The sequence below is a fragment of the Mesoplodon densirostris genome, chromosome 10 (genome assembly GCF_025265405.1).
Source record: "Mesoplodon densirostris isolate mMesDen1 chromosome 10, mMesDen1 primary haplotype, whole genome shotgun sequence".
Classification (NCBI taxonomy): Eukaryota; Metazoa; Chordata; class Mammalia; order Artiodactyla; family Ziphiidae; genus Mesoplodon; species Mesoplodon densirostris.
Genome location: NC_082670.1, coordinates 31905723 through 31922405, shown reverse-complemented (window position 1 = coordinate 31922405; position 16683 = coordinate 31905723). Strand labels below are relative to the sequence as shown.

The window sequence follows — 16683 nt, the reverse complement described above, 5'->3', positions numbered from 1 at the left end:
ATATCTTTGTTATTGTCTTTTTAAAAATTTTTGGTGGGTGTGAAGTGGTTTCTTATGGTTTTTAGGTGCTCGTTGGCTCTTTTATTTTCTTTGGAGAAATGTCTGTCGAGATCCTTTGCCCATTTTTGAAATGGGTTGTCTCTTTATATTGAGTTTTAAAAGTTCTGTGTGTATTCTGGGTATAAGTCCCTTGTCAAATATATAATTTGCAAATATTTTCTCCCATTCTGTGGATTTTCTTTCCATTTTCCTGATGGTATTGTTTGATGTGTCCTCTCCAGTTGAGACATCAACTGAATACTGTCAGGAATCATCTATAATTACCTGTTTGCCCCTTTTTAGCTGAGGTGGTGGTAAATGTTTGTTCTTTGGGAGGCAACATAAAGAGGTTGTGTTATGGGCCTATTTGACTTTGCCCACTAGGTGTCGCTCCGTTCGCATCTCTTTATTCTCTAACAGTCAATGACCTTATGTCCTATCATCTCCCCCTAGCTCACTCCCCTCTAGACTCCACTTGCTGGTCTCCTCCCCGTTTATTTAACACACCAAGTAAATTTTACCTTCACCTTCTCCCCAACTACCCTGTCATATCAGCAGCCTTCATCACTCCCTGCCTTACTCTGTTTTCCATGGCACTTTGTGGTCATTTCTATTACATGCCTACTTGTTTATTATATGCAGCTCCTACTACAAGATAAGATCCAGAAGGGCCTGGACTTTATTTTGTTCTCTCCTGTATCTCTAGATAGTGCCTGATACATAGTAGGCAGTCAGTTATAGTTGAACGGTTTTAGTCAACAAGGACTTGTTTGTAATTGCCTATTTGTATTCTCTCGAGATATACAAATCTGTATAAACTGTATTTACAAAATGCACAAAAATACAAAATGTATTTTTACCTAGAAGTTGGTTGCTGCTCTTGGTTTGTTTGTCTTAGGAGTATTTCTTCTCACTAAAATCTTTTGATTTTGAGGGGATCGCTATGTATACTTTTTACCTTCTTGCCTCTTGACCTTTATTTCTTAAGTTTGCTTTGCATCAAGAGTATTCAGGTGCTTAGACGTCGCTGAAAAGTGAATCAATGATCATGCTCTCTAGAAGCAGGCTCACTATACTTTATCTTCTATAGATGGGCTGTAAGGAGGTGCTAGTGGAAACCACTGCTGTTTTTTGTTGTTGTTAAGATTGAAATATGTATGCATTTAACAAACACGTATTTTTAAATTAATTAATTAATTAATTTTTGGCTGCGTTGGATCTTCGTTACTGCATGCGGGCTTTCTCTAGTTGCATCGAGCAGGGGCTAGTCTTCCTAGCAGTGTGTGGGCTTCTCATTGCGGTGGCTTCTCTTGTTGAGGAGCACGGGCTCTAGGTGCACGGGCTTCAGTAGTTGTGGAACACGGGCTCAGCAGTTGTGGCTCGCGGGCTCTAGAGCGCAGGCTCAGTAGTTGTGGCACATGGGCTTAGTTGCTCTGCGGCATGTGGAATCTTACCGGACCAGGGATTGAATCCGTGTCCCCTGCATTGGCAGGCGGATTCTTAACCACTTGTGCCACCAGGTAAGTCCACTTCTGCTCTTCTTAAGCATAAGAGCATCAGAGCAGATTAAAGAATAGATCCACTATTCAATCCTGACACCCTTTCAATGACTTACATGAACCCTCCTTCAGTCACAAACTAGAATATAGTATTACAAGTATTTAGTATAATCTTCCTGCACAGACACCACCAAAAAACAAAACAAAACAAAACATTCAGAAGAATTCATTTTCATTTATTCTGTCCTGTTCCCATTACCTGTCAAAATATCCTAGATATTCTAATATTCCATCATCTAAATTATGTCTTCTCCAATTATTTATACTCAGAAACAGCACAAAATTAAAAAAAATTAAACCTGTTCCCAAACCATTCTCTCACCCTGGTTCTTCCTCTCACAGAGTTCACTATATAGAATCCACATGCTCAAGGTAACTTCAGTTCTGTCTCAATCCATTTACACCCACAGAATGACAGGGTGGCCACTCAGTTGGTCGTGAGCATTCGCGTACAAGGAGACAAACGTCTCAGCAGCCTGCGCCGCTGCTGTGCCCTTCCTCGCTATGATGCTCACAAGATGAGCCATGATGCGTTTGCTGTCATCAGGAACTGTAACACTTCAGGAACCCAAACTGAATGGTGAGTTTCCTTCTAACTCATCTTCTTTTGAGACTTAAACCCTGTCTTTATTTAAAATTAGTGGGTATATAAGCATTCCAGCTGGGGTAGGACACAGTAGAAGCACCAGAAACAAGGCAGCTCAGCTGCAGCCTCTTTGCCTACATTTGGTTTGAGAGGCAGAGTGAACCAATACTATCCCTGCCTATATCAATTTGCTATAGTCAGGGGAGTGACCAATTGTACTTAGGAGTACAGAACTCAAGTTTCAGGGAACTTTTCTCTCAACTGCTTGATGGTTCTATCTTAAAATCATCTTCCTTGATAATGAAAGTGACCTATTCACCAGTAATCTCTATCTCACATCCCAACTCAGTTACAAGCTCCACTGGTGTAATACCAAATGTCATAATAATAAACTTCACTTCAGCTGGCCATTAAAGATAATCAAGTATATACTGTCCAGATATTAATGATTTTCAGTATTGGAATCCCGTAATTATTTATTTAACATAGCCTCTTAAATTGAAAAAAGTATTCCAGATTCACAATGTAAATATAATTATGTGAGGAAGATAAATTGGTTGTTTGTTTATATATCTACATTGGAGATTATAAAAAGAAAAGTTTAGTTAGGCACCTAAGTTACTGCATATCTGAATATAAGGGTACTACATGTATGGGTCTCTAAAGTTAGAGTCTTTGTTCTTTACTTAGAATAATTTACTTTTACTTCCTGGTATATTTGTTTATTTTCAAATATTGAACGGTTTTACTGAACCAAATGATAATTGTGATACTATGTTCACATTAAACCTTGTAAATTGACAGGCTATAACAAATACTGCTCACCAAGAGTGTGAAATATTGACAGGGAAGCATAACCTTGTCTGATTATAAGACTATCCCAGAGCATGAAAGAGGAGAATAGTCATGATAATTTTTAAATTTACCTCATCAAGGGACTAATCTGTATATAAAAGCACATTTCATCTTCCAAAATTCAACCCATGTGAAAAGTTATTTGGGTAATTAGACACAATGAGGAACTTTATGACAGGAATTTCTTGAAATATTTCTGAGACCAGATAACCAAAGCAGTTGTGAAATTTCATTCTCTAAAAATTCCAGAGTTGAAAGTCTGTCAGAGTTCTGGTTCTGTTTAAAAACAGAAGAGTGCATCAGAGGATTTTTTCAAAAGTCTTTCCAGTCTAAATATTCTAAAGCTTTTTTATTGCCCTGAATAGTTTCTTGCCTCAACCCTGAATTTCAGCAGCTCTGCAGAAGTATCTTATGAAAACAATAAACCCAGCTGTCAGGGGATCCAACTTACGTCTGACTTGGTAGGTGTTCACCAAAGTCAGTGGTTCTCAAGGTGTGGTCCTAGACCAGCAACATCAGCATCACCTGAGAACTTGTTAGAATGGCAAATTCTCTGCCCATCCCAGGTCTACTGAATCTATTAATCCAATATACCCTAAAGTTTGAGAACCACTGCAGTAACAGTTTCCTTGTGTGGCAGAACCAGAATCCCAATCATTTACAGACTGAACCTGTGACCTGGTGCTAATCTTACTCTTTTACTTTCTCTTCAGGTCCCCTCCCCTTACAATGGTTCTCCTCTGTGCTACCAAATTCTCTGCCTCTGCCCCTTCACCTGGCACAGACATCACCATCTTCTTGAGCAGTGACCCAAGTTCTCCGTCAAAGGTGCCAATTACCAGTTCAGAAGCTAAGACCCAGGAAAATGGCCCAGCGGTGACAACCACTAAGAAAGCAACCACTTCTCTGGAATCATTCTTCCAGAAAGCTGCAGAAAAGCAGAAAGTCAAAGAAGCTTCACTTTCTTCTCTTACTGCCACTACGCAGGCCCCCATAAGCAATTCACCCTCCAAGCCCTCATTACCTTTCCAAACCAGTCGTACTTCAGGAACTGAGCCCTTCTTTAAACAGAAAAGTCTGCTTCTAAAGCAGAAACAGCTTATTAATGTTTTCTTCCCTCCACAAAAACCACAGTCCAGTCCTAAAGAGTTACCAAATTGTCTTCCAACAGAGTGTCCAGATTGTGCCCCTGTCTGTGAAAAGGTGTTGAAGCTAGGATCCTTCAAAGCAACTCCTGCAGAGATGGATTTGGCCCAGAACAGCCTAAGCAGCCTTGCTTCTTTAACTTCCAAGTCTGCTCTGGAGGTGGCTCAGAAGGCATCTACTACCTCCAGTCTTCTGGCTGCTGAGGACCAAGTGCCCTGTGAGAAGTGTGGCTCTCTGGTACCTGTATGGGAGATGCCAGAACATACAGACTATCATTTTGCATTGGACTTGCAGAAATCCTTTTTGCAGCCCCACTCCTCAAACCCCCAGGTTGTTCCTGCCAGTTCTCCTCAAGGCAAAAGAAATCCCAAGAGCCCTTTGGCCTCCAGTAATAAACGCCCTAGGCCTGAGGGCATGCAGACATTGGAATCATTTTTTAAGCCATTAACACAGTAGTGCTGCCCTCAGGCTTGCTGCAGGGTTTTAATATTTTATTAGTAACTGTGAGATGGAAATACGTTCACTTCTCAAGGAAATTTATAACTATAAAATTTTTAATAAGGAAAATAATCCGGTTAGATGTTCAGGCTCCCACCTCAGGGATTCTAATTCTTTGTTGACAGGGATGTAAAAACGCATCTTCCGGAGATACAACTGTATTGAGTTTTTAATTGTTAGTCTTTAGGGAAGCAGTGTCATACAGTTTAAAATGCCTGGGCCTTGGAACATGGAGAGATCTGGTTCCAAACCTGGCTTTGCCTCTTGGAATACAGCCTTGAGCAAGTCACTTTCCTCATGTGTAAAACTGAGATAATGCCTTAGATTACTGAAGGTTAAGAAAAATGTACTTAAAGTATGTAGCTTAACATTGGCACATAAAAGGAACTGAGTGAAAAAAAAGTTTAAACAAATTTTTTTATGTGAGGTGAAGACCTGAAACCCTAAAGTGGTAACTAATTTAGGGCAGGACTGTGTACATAGAAGCTACTCAATAAATACTGCATTTCATTCAAGTAAACCCTATGATAGCCACAGTTTTAGCCACTGGCCCTTCTACCTCTTGCAATGAGACTGTTACTGGACCAGCTCAGGAACTCTGTTTAGATTGGCTAAGTCATGATCAGAACTAGATCATCTCTAGGACCTTGTTACTCCAGGTGTGATTTTGAGGGGCAGCAGCTGCACCACCAGAGAACTTGTTGGAAATAGTCTCAGCCTTGCCCCCACCCCTCCTGAATTTGTATATTAACAAATCTGAGAAATACCCGTCTAGAAGATAGTAACAGCCCACCAGGTCTGTAGAGGGCAATGTCATTTCCTTAAACCCTAAATACAAATGTAAGAGGTAAATGCTTGGGCCTTCAGGGTCACTGGCATGTTCATCTCTTCCCTACTGAAGTGTGAATCTTTAGCTTAGGGTTTTAAATGAATTATTGTAGCTTTTTGCACTAGTCCATGTTTATAGTACTGTATTCTTCATCTCCATTCTTATGTGTGGAAAGTCAGTTTTGGCTTTTCTGATATGGGAAATGTTGATTACACAGAGAACCCAATCAAAGATGAACTGAGTAGTGGCGGGGGGTGGGGGGAGATAAGAGGGTAGGGAGAACGGTATACATAGTCCCCCTCCCCATACATGTACTCAAACTGGTACTTTTAGGCTTATTTTAGCTTATTTATAAATTGGGGGTCTGTAATTTGAAGGGGGAACATTTGAAAACCACTGTGTCTAGCAAATTATTTCTTCCTCCAGAAAGACCTTCCACTTTTGTGGCAGTTAAATATCTAATAAAAGATAGTGCTTACTGTATATATGGCTCTTTCCCTACTAGATTTGTAGATTTCTTAAAGGCAAGAATTCTTCACAGTGCCTTGCACACAATAGGTGCTTGATATTCACTGGATGAAACGTATATACTGAAAATTTTAAGATTACCAGAACTGTAACAATAAAAATGTACATACTACTTATACACCTTTTTATACTCCTCAATGTTGCATTAATGTAGCAAAGTGCCTCATTAGCTTGTGGAGATGTCTCGGGTATCATTTTCCAAAACTTCCTTTCCTAATCTAGGGAGAAGTTAAAAAAAATAAATCTCCTCTGGGTGCTGTACAGATCAAGTTGAACAAATTTTTAACAATTCAGTTGACTGGAAGGGGTCAAATAGAAAAGTAATGTGGTAGAAACTTTGGTTTCATTGACCTTCTAGAGGCCAAGACAGGTAGTGGGGGGAGGTAGGGGGAGCACTAGTGAATAACCAATAAAGACAATACTAGCAGCACACCTTGTTTTCTTGGGAATGCCAGCCCTGCCCCAGCATACTGGCAGTGAGCCTGTGGAGGGGGCAGCAGACAGACATGCAAAGGTCAGTGTTGGGAGAAGGCTATAATGCCTTTTTGCTGACTATAACCTTCCCTCATAGCGGTTTATCAGCAACCGTACAGAAGGACGTAAATGGTTCTTAGTTCCCAACACCAAGAGGAAGTTCTTCAACCACAGGCTTCTTAGTAGCAAGTTAAACCAGTGATATATAAAAAGCAGCTGAGCCTGAATGGTAGGGAGGCTATCACTTTAATACCCTGGAGGCAGAATACCCGTGGAACCATGGCCCACATTTATCATTAAATTTCTTTTGCAAGGATCAGTACTGAAAATGTAGTCCCTGCTTTTTTTTTTTTTTGGCCACACTGCGCAGCACGCGGGATCTTCGTTCCCCTACCAGGATCAAACCCTCGCCCCGCTGCAATGGAAGCGTGGAGTCTTAACCACTGGCGGCCAGGGAAGTCCCTGTAGTCCCTGATTTTTACGGTTGACTTTAACCTTGGGCCATATTTCTTCACCCATAAAATGTGGTAGTCAGGTACTCTGAACACAAACAGGAGGAAGGGACAAAGGTTTCGCCAGCTGGCTTTTGGCTCCAAAAAGCCAGTTTAGACTATAAACCTCACATCAGGCTACTCTGCATTGCTAGGAAAAGTGTGAGGACCAGATTGCCATGTCTCTAAGTTCTACTCGTCATTAAGTAGCTGGCACGCTTATCTCCAAATCTCTGACAGGGCACAGTCATCAGCCTCCTTACCCCTGTGACCATTAGTAAGTGGCCAACTCCTCAAGTACAGGGTGGATACCTATCTTAGCTGAAAAGGTGGCAGTTTCACTTTCTATTCTGCTCACTCAAAACAGGCCAGAATACTTGAGTCACAGCACTGGAATACTGATCGCCAAGTGGGGTAGAGGAAAGGAAGCAGGGTGAATGAGATACCAAATGGGTTCTTCCCCCATTCACGGCTCAGCAGTGCAAGGGTTTCACTCGTCTCTGATCCTGGAGAGGAATCCAGCTCTGGAAGATGCGCCTGGGTCTTAAGCATAAGCACAGTGTGTTCAATAAAACATTTTTATTCTGTACAATATATATATGTGTATTTAAATATATATATATATATATATATATATATGTATATATATATGCAGAGAAACCTCAACCAAATCCCTGAGTCCATGGGAACCCAGGACACTAACAAAGGGAAAGAGGGAATCCATGCTCTAAAGAATAGGAAGTATGGCAACATCTTTCCCTTTCCTCCAGGTTCCCTGCAACAGTGGGAAAGGGATGATCACTACAAATTACTAAAACGAGAGGACTTACACGGGGGCAGGATGGGGAGCTGTGAGTCAGGTCCCCAGCCACCAGTCTGGGGACTGTGGCAAAACAACCTGTTTGATCCAGCATTAAAACTAGCAGATCACTGCAGAGGAGGGGACAAGACTGATTGACATGCAGCTGACCTTCAGTACGCCAAGTCTTAGCTTGGCGGCCCCACACCTGGGCCAGCACAACAAATAGCACCTGTGGGGCCTTTGAGAGGAGGAACTGGGGACGTGGCCCTTGAGTGAAGAAGGGAAGGGAGACAAAGCTGAAGAGCAGACCTCATGTCTCAGCACAGGGCGGGAGCACTGCCATTCACTGTCCCTGTGCCATTTCTTCAGACCTTGGGCCACCAGATGGCCAGGAGCAGATGTCTTTTGTCCACAGTCAAGTAGAGATGGGCAACTTACATGGCCTTGAGAAGAGGTATACAAAAAGGAGTGCTTTCGAGGACCACTCCCAGTTGTTGTGACAATTCCTGATGTGCAGGGACCACACCGGCGAATCACGCCCAGTCCTGACAGTGGGGCCAATGTGGCGGTGGTCAGCTCCCTCCGGTAGACAGGCCGTTAGGGATGCCAGGCTTGATGAGCCAACCAGGCGGACACACAGCTGCTGAGCACTGCCCTGAATTCTCCTGTCCTCTCCCTCAGGACTGCCCCTCCCTGCTCACACCAAGCTTGGCATCTCTCCAGAAAAGGTGGCAGGGAGCAAGCAGTAGAGATCACCCCTCACTCCCCAGCCTACTAACACGCAGAGCTGCCAACAGGAGACAGCATGGCCGGAAGTCACCTTATGTACTGTAGGGACAGCAGTAGAGCTGTGCCTGCCTGGAGGAGTTCAGAAGCCCATGTTGGCCTGGGCCTCTCCCGCTGCAATGGCTTGCACATCGGTGACATGGCCGATGCCCTTGGTGACACCCTCCCGGAACAGCAGCTTGGCGCCCACCTTCAGGTACTCCGGGTGTTTCAGGAAGCGGAAACGTACCACTGCCTTCTCCCCTGTCCGCAGCTTGTCCTGCAGCAGATACATGGTCACTGGCCCTGGAAAGCACCTCCTGTCTCTACCAGCCTTGGCTCTCCACCCTCGGGGGCCTAGCAGGTGTCTGCCCACCCCAAGTGGGGCTTTGTCCCCTTTGTGGGATAAGGGAGCTCTCTACGAATCTGGGGACAGGCTTTCCTCCTTTCTGGAAGCAGAATTCTGACTTTTCCCTGGGAAAACAGGGGCATGGCTGGGTCCCTCTCACCTTGGCATGGATCTTTTCCACCACTGCTGTCTGACGTACGTTGCCCACGTGCACTGTCACCTGGAAGCCTCGCCGGAAGGTGGTGGCGTGGAACAGCAGGACTATCTCTGCCTCGAACACTGAGCAGATGGTGGGATTCATCTCTGGGCTCACCATCACCATGCCCTGGGGAGGCACAGCCCCCAGACCCAGGAAGGGCAGACCTCACATTAGCCTCTCCTCCCCGGCCACCCTCACACCCCTTACAGCTCCTCAACTTCCTCCTCCTCCAGGACTTCCAACACAAAGACCTCAGAAGACAATACGGAAAACTCTTCTTTCTGAGGGAACCCTTCCTTACCCCCCTTTCATGTCCTCTAACCCTTCTAACGCTTAGTACTTTCAGAGTCCTGGACATTCGGGTTGCATCACAGTAATTCACATTTAGTGATCTGTGCTTTACGAGTACCCTAAGCCTTTTTCATACACGGACAATCTGTGTAACCAGCTTCTTGGGTTAGGGACTAGGTTCTCTTCAAGTTCCCCTGAAGCACCTTAGACAGATGCTTCTCATTCAAGGAGCCAGCCTCCCAGGCATTTCTCTTTGTGTTCTCTCTCCAACCCACCCTCCCACCTCACCTTGCGAAGGAGTGCTCGGTCAAAGTCCCCGAGGGCCAGCGTAGCGGCCTGACCAGCTCGCAGCACACGACAGGCAGAGCGGTTGCGTTGGATGCTGCATACTCTCAGCTCCAGGAAGCAGCCATCGTCCGTGGGGCCCACCACCAGCTGGTCCCCCTCACGGCAAATCCCACTGCAGCCCACAGGGCAGGTGGCACAGCGTCAGCCTAAGCCCCCCTACCTGCTTCTCTACTAGGTCCTTCCCTTCTAAGATTGAGTCCCTCGGGTGGGAGAAAGAGACCCTAAATTCCGACTGGAAGGTAGGGAAGATGACTGCCTTGCCCCAGTCCAGAATTCAGACTGAAGGCTAACACCAGGAAAGGCTGGCAGTGACGCTGGCAGACAGGTACCTGTTGATTTGACACTGAGCACTTGATCCCTGAAAGAGCAATTATCCCCTTGGGTTTCATCCTCTGCTTTGGAAAGAGTATTAAGGGATCTCTCATTTCCCTAGTTGGAGATGAAGTCAGTTGATGCACTCTAGTTTTCTTCCTGGGGCCAAGACCCACACCTCTCCCCCAGGGGCCAGGAGAGTCCTAATAAGCAGCAATACTGTTTCTTCCCTTATAAGCCAATACACAAGCTTTCTCCAGCTCCTCTGATGGTGAAAGCCTAATTTACAAACAAGCACATCCTTTAGATGGGCTCTGTTCAACTCCAGGGTCTCTTTTGGGCTATGATGTCTTCCAGAGTTTGGGTATGTCAGGGCTGAGTAGGGTGGGTAGCAAGAAAGGCAATTCACCTGGAAAGTGTCCCTCCAACAACTGTCCCCACCTCTGGTACTGTGTAGATTTCATCCACCTGAAGCCAAAGAAGATTCTATCAAGAGCTGGCAGGTCCAAAATCTCTAAACAGACTCGGGGCTTGGAACTGGTCCCTCCCAGATCCCCAGCTCACTGCCCATTCAGATGGCCAGTTACCTGGAACTCCGTCAGCTGCTGCATGAGTTCCTCCTGCTCTTTGCTGTTGGTGAGTGGCGGCAGAATATTCAGAAAGACTTTGAGCAGGTCCAGACTCTCTCCAGACACGCTGGACAGTGTGAAGATGGGGGTGACGCTGTAGGGGGAGGCACGGAATGGGCAGATGAGGAAAGTTCCAACAGGAAGCAGAGGCTGGAGCACTATACATGGAAAGGTGAGCTTCTCTTGGAGTGGCGAGGGGCTCCTCTCTGTTGTCTGCTAAGGTTCTCAGGAGCTTGGGGCCCTCTCTCTGTGAGCCATGGAGTGTGGCACGTGAGGCCCATCCCAGAGCCCAGGGAGATGGAAATGCCTGGCACAGCACTTCGTCTCCAGGGTCCCAGGCGTCAGCAAAGCTGGCTTGGGGGAAGGGTCCAGCCTTCAGCAAAGACTCCCTCCTACAATCCCAACCTGAAAAACCACAGAACTGAACCAGAACTGGTCTGGCCCTAGGGGGAGGGGTACCCCATGCTCTGGGGCCCTGTGGAGCCATCCCTGTGGATTAGGGCTCTGGAGTGAGAAAGGCTTACTTGGGGGACTGGGCAAACTGCTGGGCAGCAGTGACGGCATCGTCCTCAGAGGTGACCAGCATGGGGACCTTGTGGCAGCCAGGCTGCTTGAGGACCCGCTCTAGCTGGCGTACCGTCCTCTCCACTGTGGTCTTGGCACACAGGTCCACCTTGCTGACCACGATGAAGAAGGGCACTTTCAGGGCCAGTGCCAGCCCCAGATGTTCCCTTGTGGTGCCGGCTGCTCAGAGAAGGCAGGCAGGCAGCAAAGAGAAGAGTTAGAATGAGGGAAGGAGGAGAGAGCAAGAGGGGAGTTGGTCTGGCTCCCAGATTTAAGGAGGCCCAGGGTAGGAGAGTCAGCACCCCCCTCCAGCCCCATCCCTGCCCTGATGCCTCGTACCAATCCCAGTGTTAGCACTGACGAGGAGCAGGGCACAGTCAGGGCAGTAGGAGGTGAGGCCGAAGATGGTGGTGTGCAGGTACTTGTGGTGGCCTGCCAGGTCGATGAAGGTGATCATCTTGGAGCTGCTCTCACAGATCTCTTCTGCCGTCCGTGAGTCACTGTAATTCACCACCTGGCCCAGAGCCCAGGGCTCTCAGTGCCCCCTGCCAGCCTCCCCAACCCTTCAAGAGTTGCCAGGACCTAAACCAGTCCCTGGGTGACCCTGCCTCTTAACCCTGAGCCCCACTTCCGATTTAGTTCAGTTGATTCCCCATTTGTTTTCTAAGGAGGTCAGAGCTGGTTCAGTGCCCTCAGGGCCTTCGTCTACACTATTCCAGAAAGTCTCCACACTCTGACCTCAGACTCTGTCTTTCACCACTACCATCCCATCCTTAGAGTCTGGTCCCACTGGGTCCCATTGATGGCATGCACCTCTCCCTTGCTGTTAAAGCCCAGGATCTCGAAGCTGATGCTGGAGGTTCGGCCGGACTGAATCTCATGCAGGTGGCGGAAAAGGTTCAGCCGAGCCCGGCCCCGCCCATTGTCCAGCTCTCCTTGGGTCAGGACTCCAAGCAGAGTCGACTTCCCTGAGTCCACATTCCCCAGGACAGCCACACGGAGGTCCAGGAACTGTGGATGAATTGTCAGAGGTCAGGGCTCCGACCCTTAACCTCTCTCCACTGAGAGTTAAGGTCAAAGGCAGTGGCACTCTCTGGGGACCGAACGATGAACTGGACCCCCACAGGGTCCCAGGCCAGAGGAGAGTCTGCCACCACGGGGTCCTCCCAGGGAGCATGGGCGTGAGAGGCAGGGAAGGGTGTGGGCCCACCTGTTGGTTGTCAGGGACCTTTCGTACCAGCACCTCGGTGATCTTCCGGGGCATGTCACTATCATAGTCCACTTCTCGCTCCCGGAGAACAGTGATGTCTGCCCCGACCCTGTCACAGCAAGGCTACAGCTGCCACATCTCACCTGTACTCCCCCTCCCCCTTCCATCCCTGCTCTGGACCAATGGCCTTCTCATACCTCCCACAGAGCTCCCAACACCTTTCTTCACTTCCTACCCACCCTCCAGTCTATCCCACATCCACAGCTCCCGTTACACAAACAAACCTTAAGTAAAGGAGCAAAAAAGCCTGGATCCAATGCAGAGGATCCCAGAAAACTAACCCTCTCCACTTCAGCCCTTTGTCAAGAGGAGGCAGGCCTTAGGTGACTGGGCATGCGTGGGTCCAGATTTAGGGAAAGGAGAACCAAGGGGAAGGGGGAGCATACTTCTCCGCCATCCGGTGCAGGGTCTTAAGGGAGGCCCGCATCTCCTCCTCAGCCAGCCCCACCAGCAGCCCATTGTCTTCCACTCCAATCTGGTAGACAGCCTCACCGCGGCCCTCCTGGAGCCGCCACTTCATCTGTGTCACCAGGTGCTCAAAACGATACTGGGATGGATTCACCAGCTTCAGCTTAGGGAAGGTGAGGTATCATGAGAAGGTAAAGTCAGAGATGCTCCTCCTGAACCCACATGCTCCCCATCTGTCCTGCCGAAAGGACCAGGACCTTCCCTTCCCTCTTAACTACCCTCATCCCTGACCTCCTCTAACAGTGAGTCCTCTTCCAACAGAATGAGGTACAGAGCCCTTACCCTGAACCACATCTTTAAATTACTACAGATTATGAAGTTAGAAGGATCTCAAAGAAATCATCCCACACCAGCAAGGACAACCTGACCCTCCCCAACCTAAGACTCACTTTATATTCGATGTTTCCATCTTCAGCCTGAAAAGAAACAGGGAGCAGTTACCACACACTGTCCAGACCTAACCCCTACTTCCCCTTGATTCCCACTGGGGTCCAGGCAGCTAACTTAAGAGAGAAGGAAGCCTCAGCTGCACCTGCTTAGGCAGGTGTCTGTCAAAGGTCATGGCAGACCAGCCCTATACTCAGTCCCAGTGTGACCTCTCTGAAGGAAAGGCCTCTGAGAACACAGTCAGTCACCCATCTAAGCCAGGAACAGAACCCGGATTCCCTCCTTTTTTTGATCACTAGCAACACGCTCTTCCTGGATGCAAAATTCTCCCCCTCCCTTCCCCCTAGGGCCTCAAACTGTTGTCCCCACAAGTCTATGTCTTCTCCGTGTCCAGGCTGCTGAGGCCATTCTTTGCCACTCATCTGAGAGACACCATTTCCTTCCTGCCCGCCCCTCTCAGCTGATGACATCAAGAATAAGAGGTTGCAAGAGGTTCTGGAACACGGCCAAAGGGTGAGCTCAGCACTGGTCACTACAAGCCTGATAAGAAAGGAGTCCAGGTGAAAGAGCAGCAGGGCTCCAAAGTTGGGGTTGAGATGAAGAGAAGAAACTCAAAATATAATGAAGGAGACAGATGCCACAAACTAGACTCACTGTGGCTTTTCCCCTCCTGTTCCCTAACTCTCATGCCTCAGTTGAGGTGAAATCTTGAGTCCATCCCACAATCTCCTCCTCTTCCCTATAACAGGTGACCCAACACAAAAGGATCCTGTTGCCTGAGCCTGCCCCTCTCGGGTACAAAAGGATATGAGATTTGCCTGTTCTGCCTGTCCTGCATTTCTGCACTCCTCCTCCCTGACCATTTTATTTTTCTTTTCCCCTTCCTGTCATCATTCCATCCCTTCAAGGCCCTTTGACTCCCAGGCTCTTACAGGTCTTCACCCATAATCTCCACCTCATGGAGTATAAAGGAGATCTTTTCCCATCAGTAAAGACCTTCCTTTTTATCATTTTGCTGGAGATGAAGAATTAGGATGGTTTCAAAAAGTGGTACAAGATAATGGTCTAGGCTAATGGTTATCAAAGTGTGGTCCCAGGACCAGTAGCATTCATATCACCTGGGAACTTATAAGAAATGCAGACTATCAGGGCCACCTTTGACCTACTGAATCAGAAATTCTAGGAGTGGAGCAGCAATCCAGGTGGCTCTCATACATGCTAAAGTTTTATAACCATTTGATGAGGCTCTTCCCCTGGGTCCTCCTTTTCTAAGAGGGACAAAGTAGCAGTTATTGTCTGCACAGGGAAAGGGCGGGAGGACTAAGCCTGACGCGCGCGCGCGCGCGCGCGTGCGTGCGTGCGTGTGCGTGTGTGTGTGTGTGTGTGTGTGTGTGTGTGTAACATATTGCTCTTTTCCCGGGTACTCCCCTCCTCCCTGTGGAACAAGTTCAGAAAACTCTAACTCCTCATCCCAGGATGCAGTCTCCCTTCTCCTGTTGCATAAGGGAGGGGACCGGGGCACTTTACTCTGCTCTTCCCAAAGGGATGCAGGTGGGATCCCCTTTCCCCACTTCTGGAGTTACCTAGATCAGAATGGGGAGATTCCCTCCTCCCTACTCTTCCTCCCTGGGGTCCTAACACAGGAGGGGGAGGCCCAGTCTCTCTGTCCGTCCTCCCTAGGGTCCTAGGACCGGAAAGAAGGGTTCTCCTCTCCTGGGGGTCTTGACACCGGAAGGGGGTACTAATTCTCTCTGACCCGCCTTCCTGGAGTCCTGGGACCGGAAGGAGTGGTTTCCTCTCACCCCGCCACTTCTCAGCTGCTTACCTCGGGGGGCAGGTACGGGGGGTTGTTGGCTTTGCTCCCTCTGTTCCTTCCGTTCTTCTTCTTCCCCTTCGGGCCACCGCAGCTGCTGCTGCCGCCGGCGCCCCTAGCCTTGAGGGTTCCGCCCACGGCCGGGCCCCCTCCGGGCCGGCAGCAGCCGCCGAACAGCTCCGATACCCGCGAGTCCATCCGCCGCTGCCGCCAGCCCCCCGCCCGGCCCCTCCCCCCCGCCGCCGCTGCCGCTGCCGCCGCCGCCACCGCCGCGCCTACTGCCACGGCCGAGTCGAGCCAGCCAGAGGAGGGCTGGGTGGGGCCCTGCGCAGGCCACGCCTCCACCTTCCCTGGCCACCGGGTCGCGTCAGAAACAGCCGCAGGGCACCAAGGGATATAGAGTCCCCAAGCCTGCGAGCTCCCTGGAAAGAGTTCGCCGCCGCCCTACAACTCCCAGGCGGCATCGCGGCGCAAGGAGCCGCTGGTGGCTTCGGGGCGTAGGCAAGGAGCGCGCCTTTGCCCGCAAAGGCCTAAGGGAGCTGTAGTCTGGTTCCCAGTCTCCAAGCGCTGAGCGGGTCTTTTCCTGGGGCCTGGTGGTGGGGCAGTCATCAGAGGCGGGGGGCTTATATCAGAATCAAATTTTGTAGGCGCTTCTGGGTTTAGACCCTTACCGCGACCCAAGACAACGGGTTTTGGATTGGAGAGCTGCAGAACTCAGGGCGACTTGTCCCTCCAGCCTACTGGCTCCGCCCGTGCCTCAGTTTCTCCCTCGACGGCCGGGGTGCCGTTTGGGTGAGTCAGGACCAATGCCAGGACGGAGGCGGATGGTGGTTAGCCTAATTACGGCTTTTATTTTTACGATGATTATGCCACCTTTACTACACAGTAGTCACTGGTTTATTACCAGGCTGGCACCCTCCGCGGGCTGGTTTTAGCAGCCCGAGATACCGCGGTGGCCCCGACACGAGGCCCGAGCCCATAAACCAGCCTTGCAGCGAGGGCCCGCAGCGAGTATTACCCCTCCCCTTTGTTTTGAAGCGGAACCAATCCGGGAGAACCGAGTTTGGCTTTAAAACCGCCAGGGCTGTAGGCGGGGCCTGGCCCCTACTTGGGGCGGGGCTGGGGCTCAGGTTACGTCAACCAAGGCGAGGGAGGGAGAAGTTGCCTGGAATAGAAACTTGGCCAAGGGCCCAGGGGATTGCTGACTTCTGACTTTCTTGCCAAGCTGTCGTCTCTCTTGCTCTTTAGGGCTCTTGCAGTCAGCAAAGAGTAAACACATTCAGTGACATAAACCAGTGTACGAGACACTAGAAAGTTAGAGTGGAGAAGCAGTTAGTGTTGCTGACCTGGGAGTCAGGATGCCAGAGTTCAATTCCCAGCCCCGTGGCTGTCTCGTAGGCACCACTCACCCATTGTATGTCCACTTCCGCTCTCTTCACAAACAGCGAGATCCTCATACACGGCCCAGAAATAAAACAGCC

At 48.9% G+C, this 16683-nt stretch overlaps 2 protein-coding genes across 4 annotated transcripts in view; one reads left to right on the top strand and one right to left on the bottom strand.

The window, feature by feature from the left end:
- Positions 1-6158, top strand: part of POLH (DNA polymerase eta) — a 29946-nt gene extending 23788 nt beyond the window's left edge. For all 3 annotated transcript variants that reach the window (XM_060111050.1, XM_060111049.1, XM_060111051.1), the window contains 2 exons: positions 2009-2178; positions 3753-6158. In XM_060111050.1, the coding sequence (XP_059967033.1) occupies positions 2009-2178; positions 3753-4641 (1059 nt within the window). In that variant the 3' untranslated portion in view covers positions 4642-6158. The remainder of the gene's footprint in view (positions 1-2008; positions 2179-3752) is intronic.
- Positions 6159-7569: 1411 nt separating this feature from the next.
- On the bottom strand, positions 7570-15429 carry GTPBP2 (GTP binding protein 2). Its single transcript, XM_060111052.1, has 12 exons — positions 15215-15429; positions 13392-13418; positions 12921-13105; positions 12475-12583; positions 12078-12275; positions 11604-11778; positions 11225-11444; positions 10659-10794; positions 10481-10539; positions 9700-9871; positions 9082-9246; positions 7570-8852 (listed from the first exon to the last, which is right to left on the bottom strand). Exons 1-12 carry the CDS (start codon positions 15398-15400, stop codon positions 8676-8678), a joined length of 1809 nt encoding a protein of 602 aa, XP_059967035.1. The 5' UTR covers positions 15401-15429; the 3' UTR covers positions 7570-8675.
- Positions 15430-16683: the final 1254 nt, after the last annotated feature.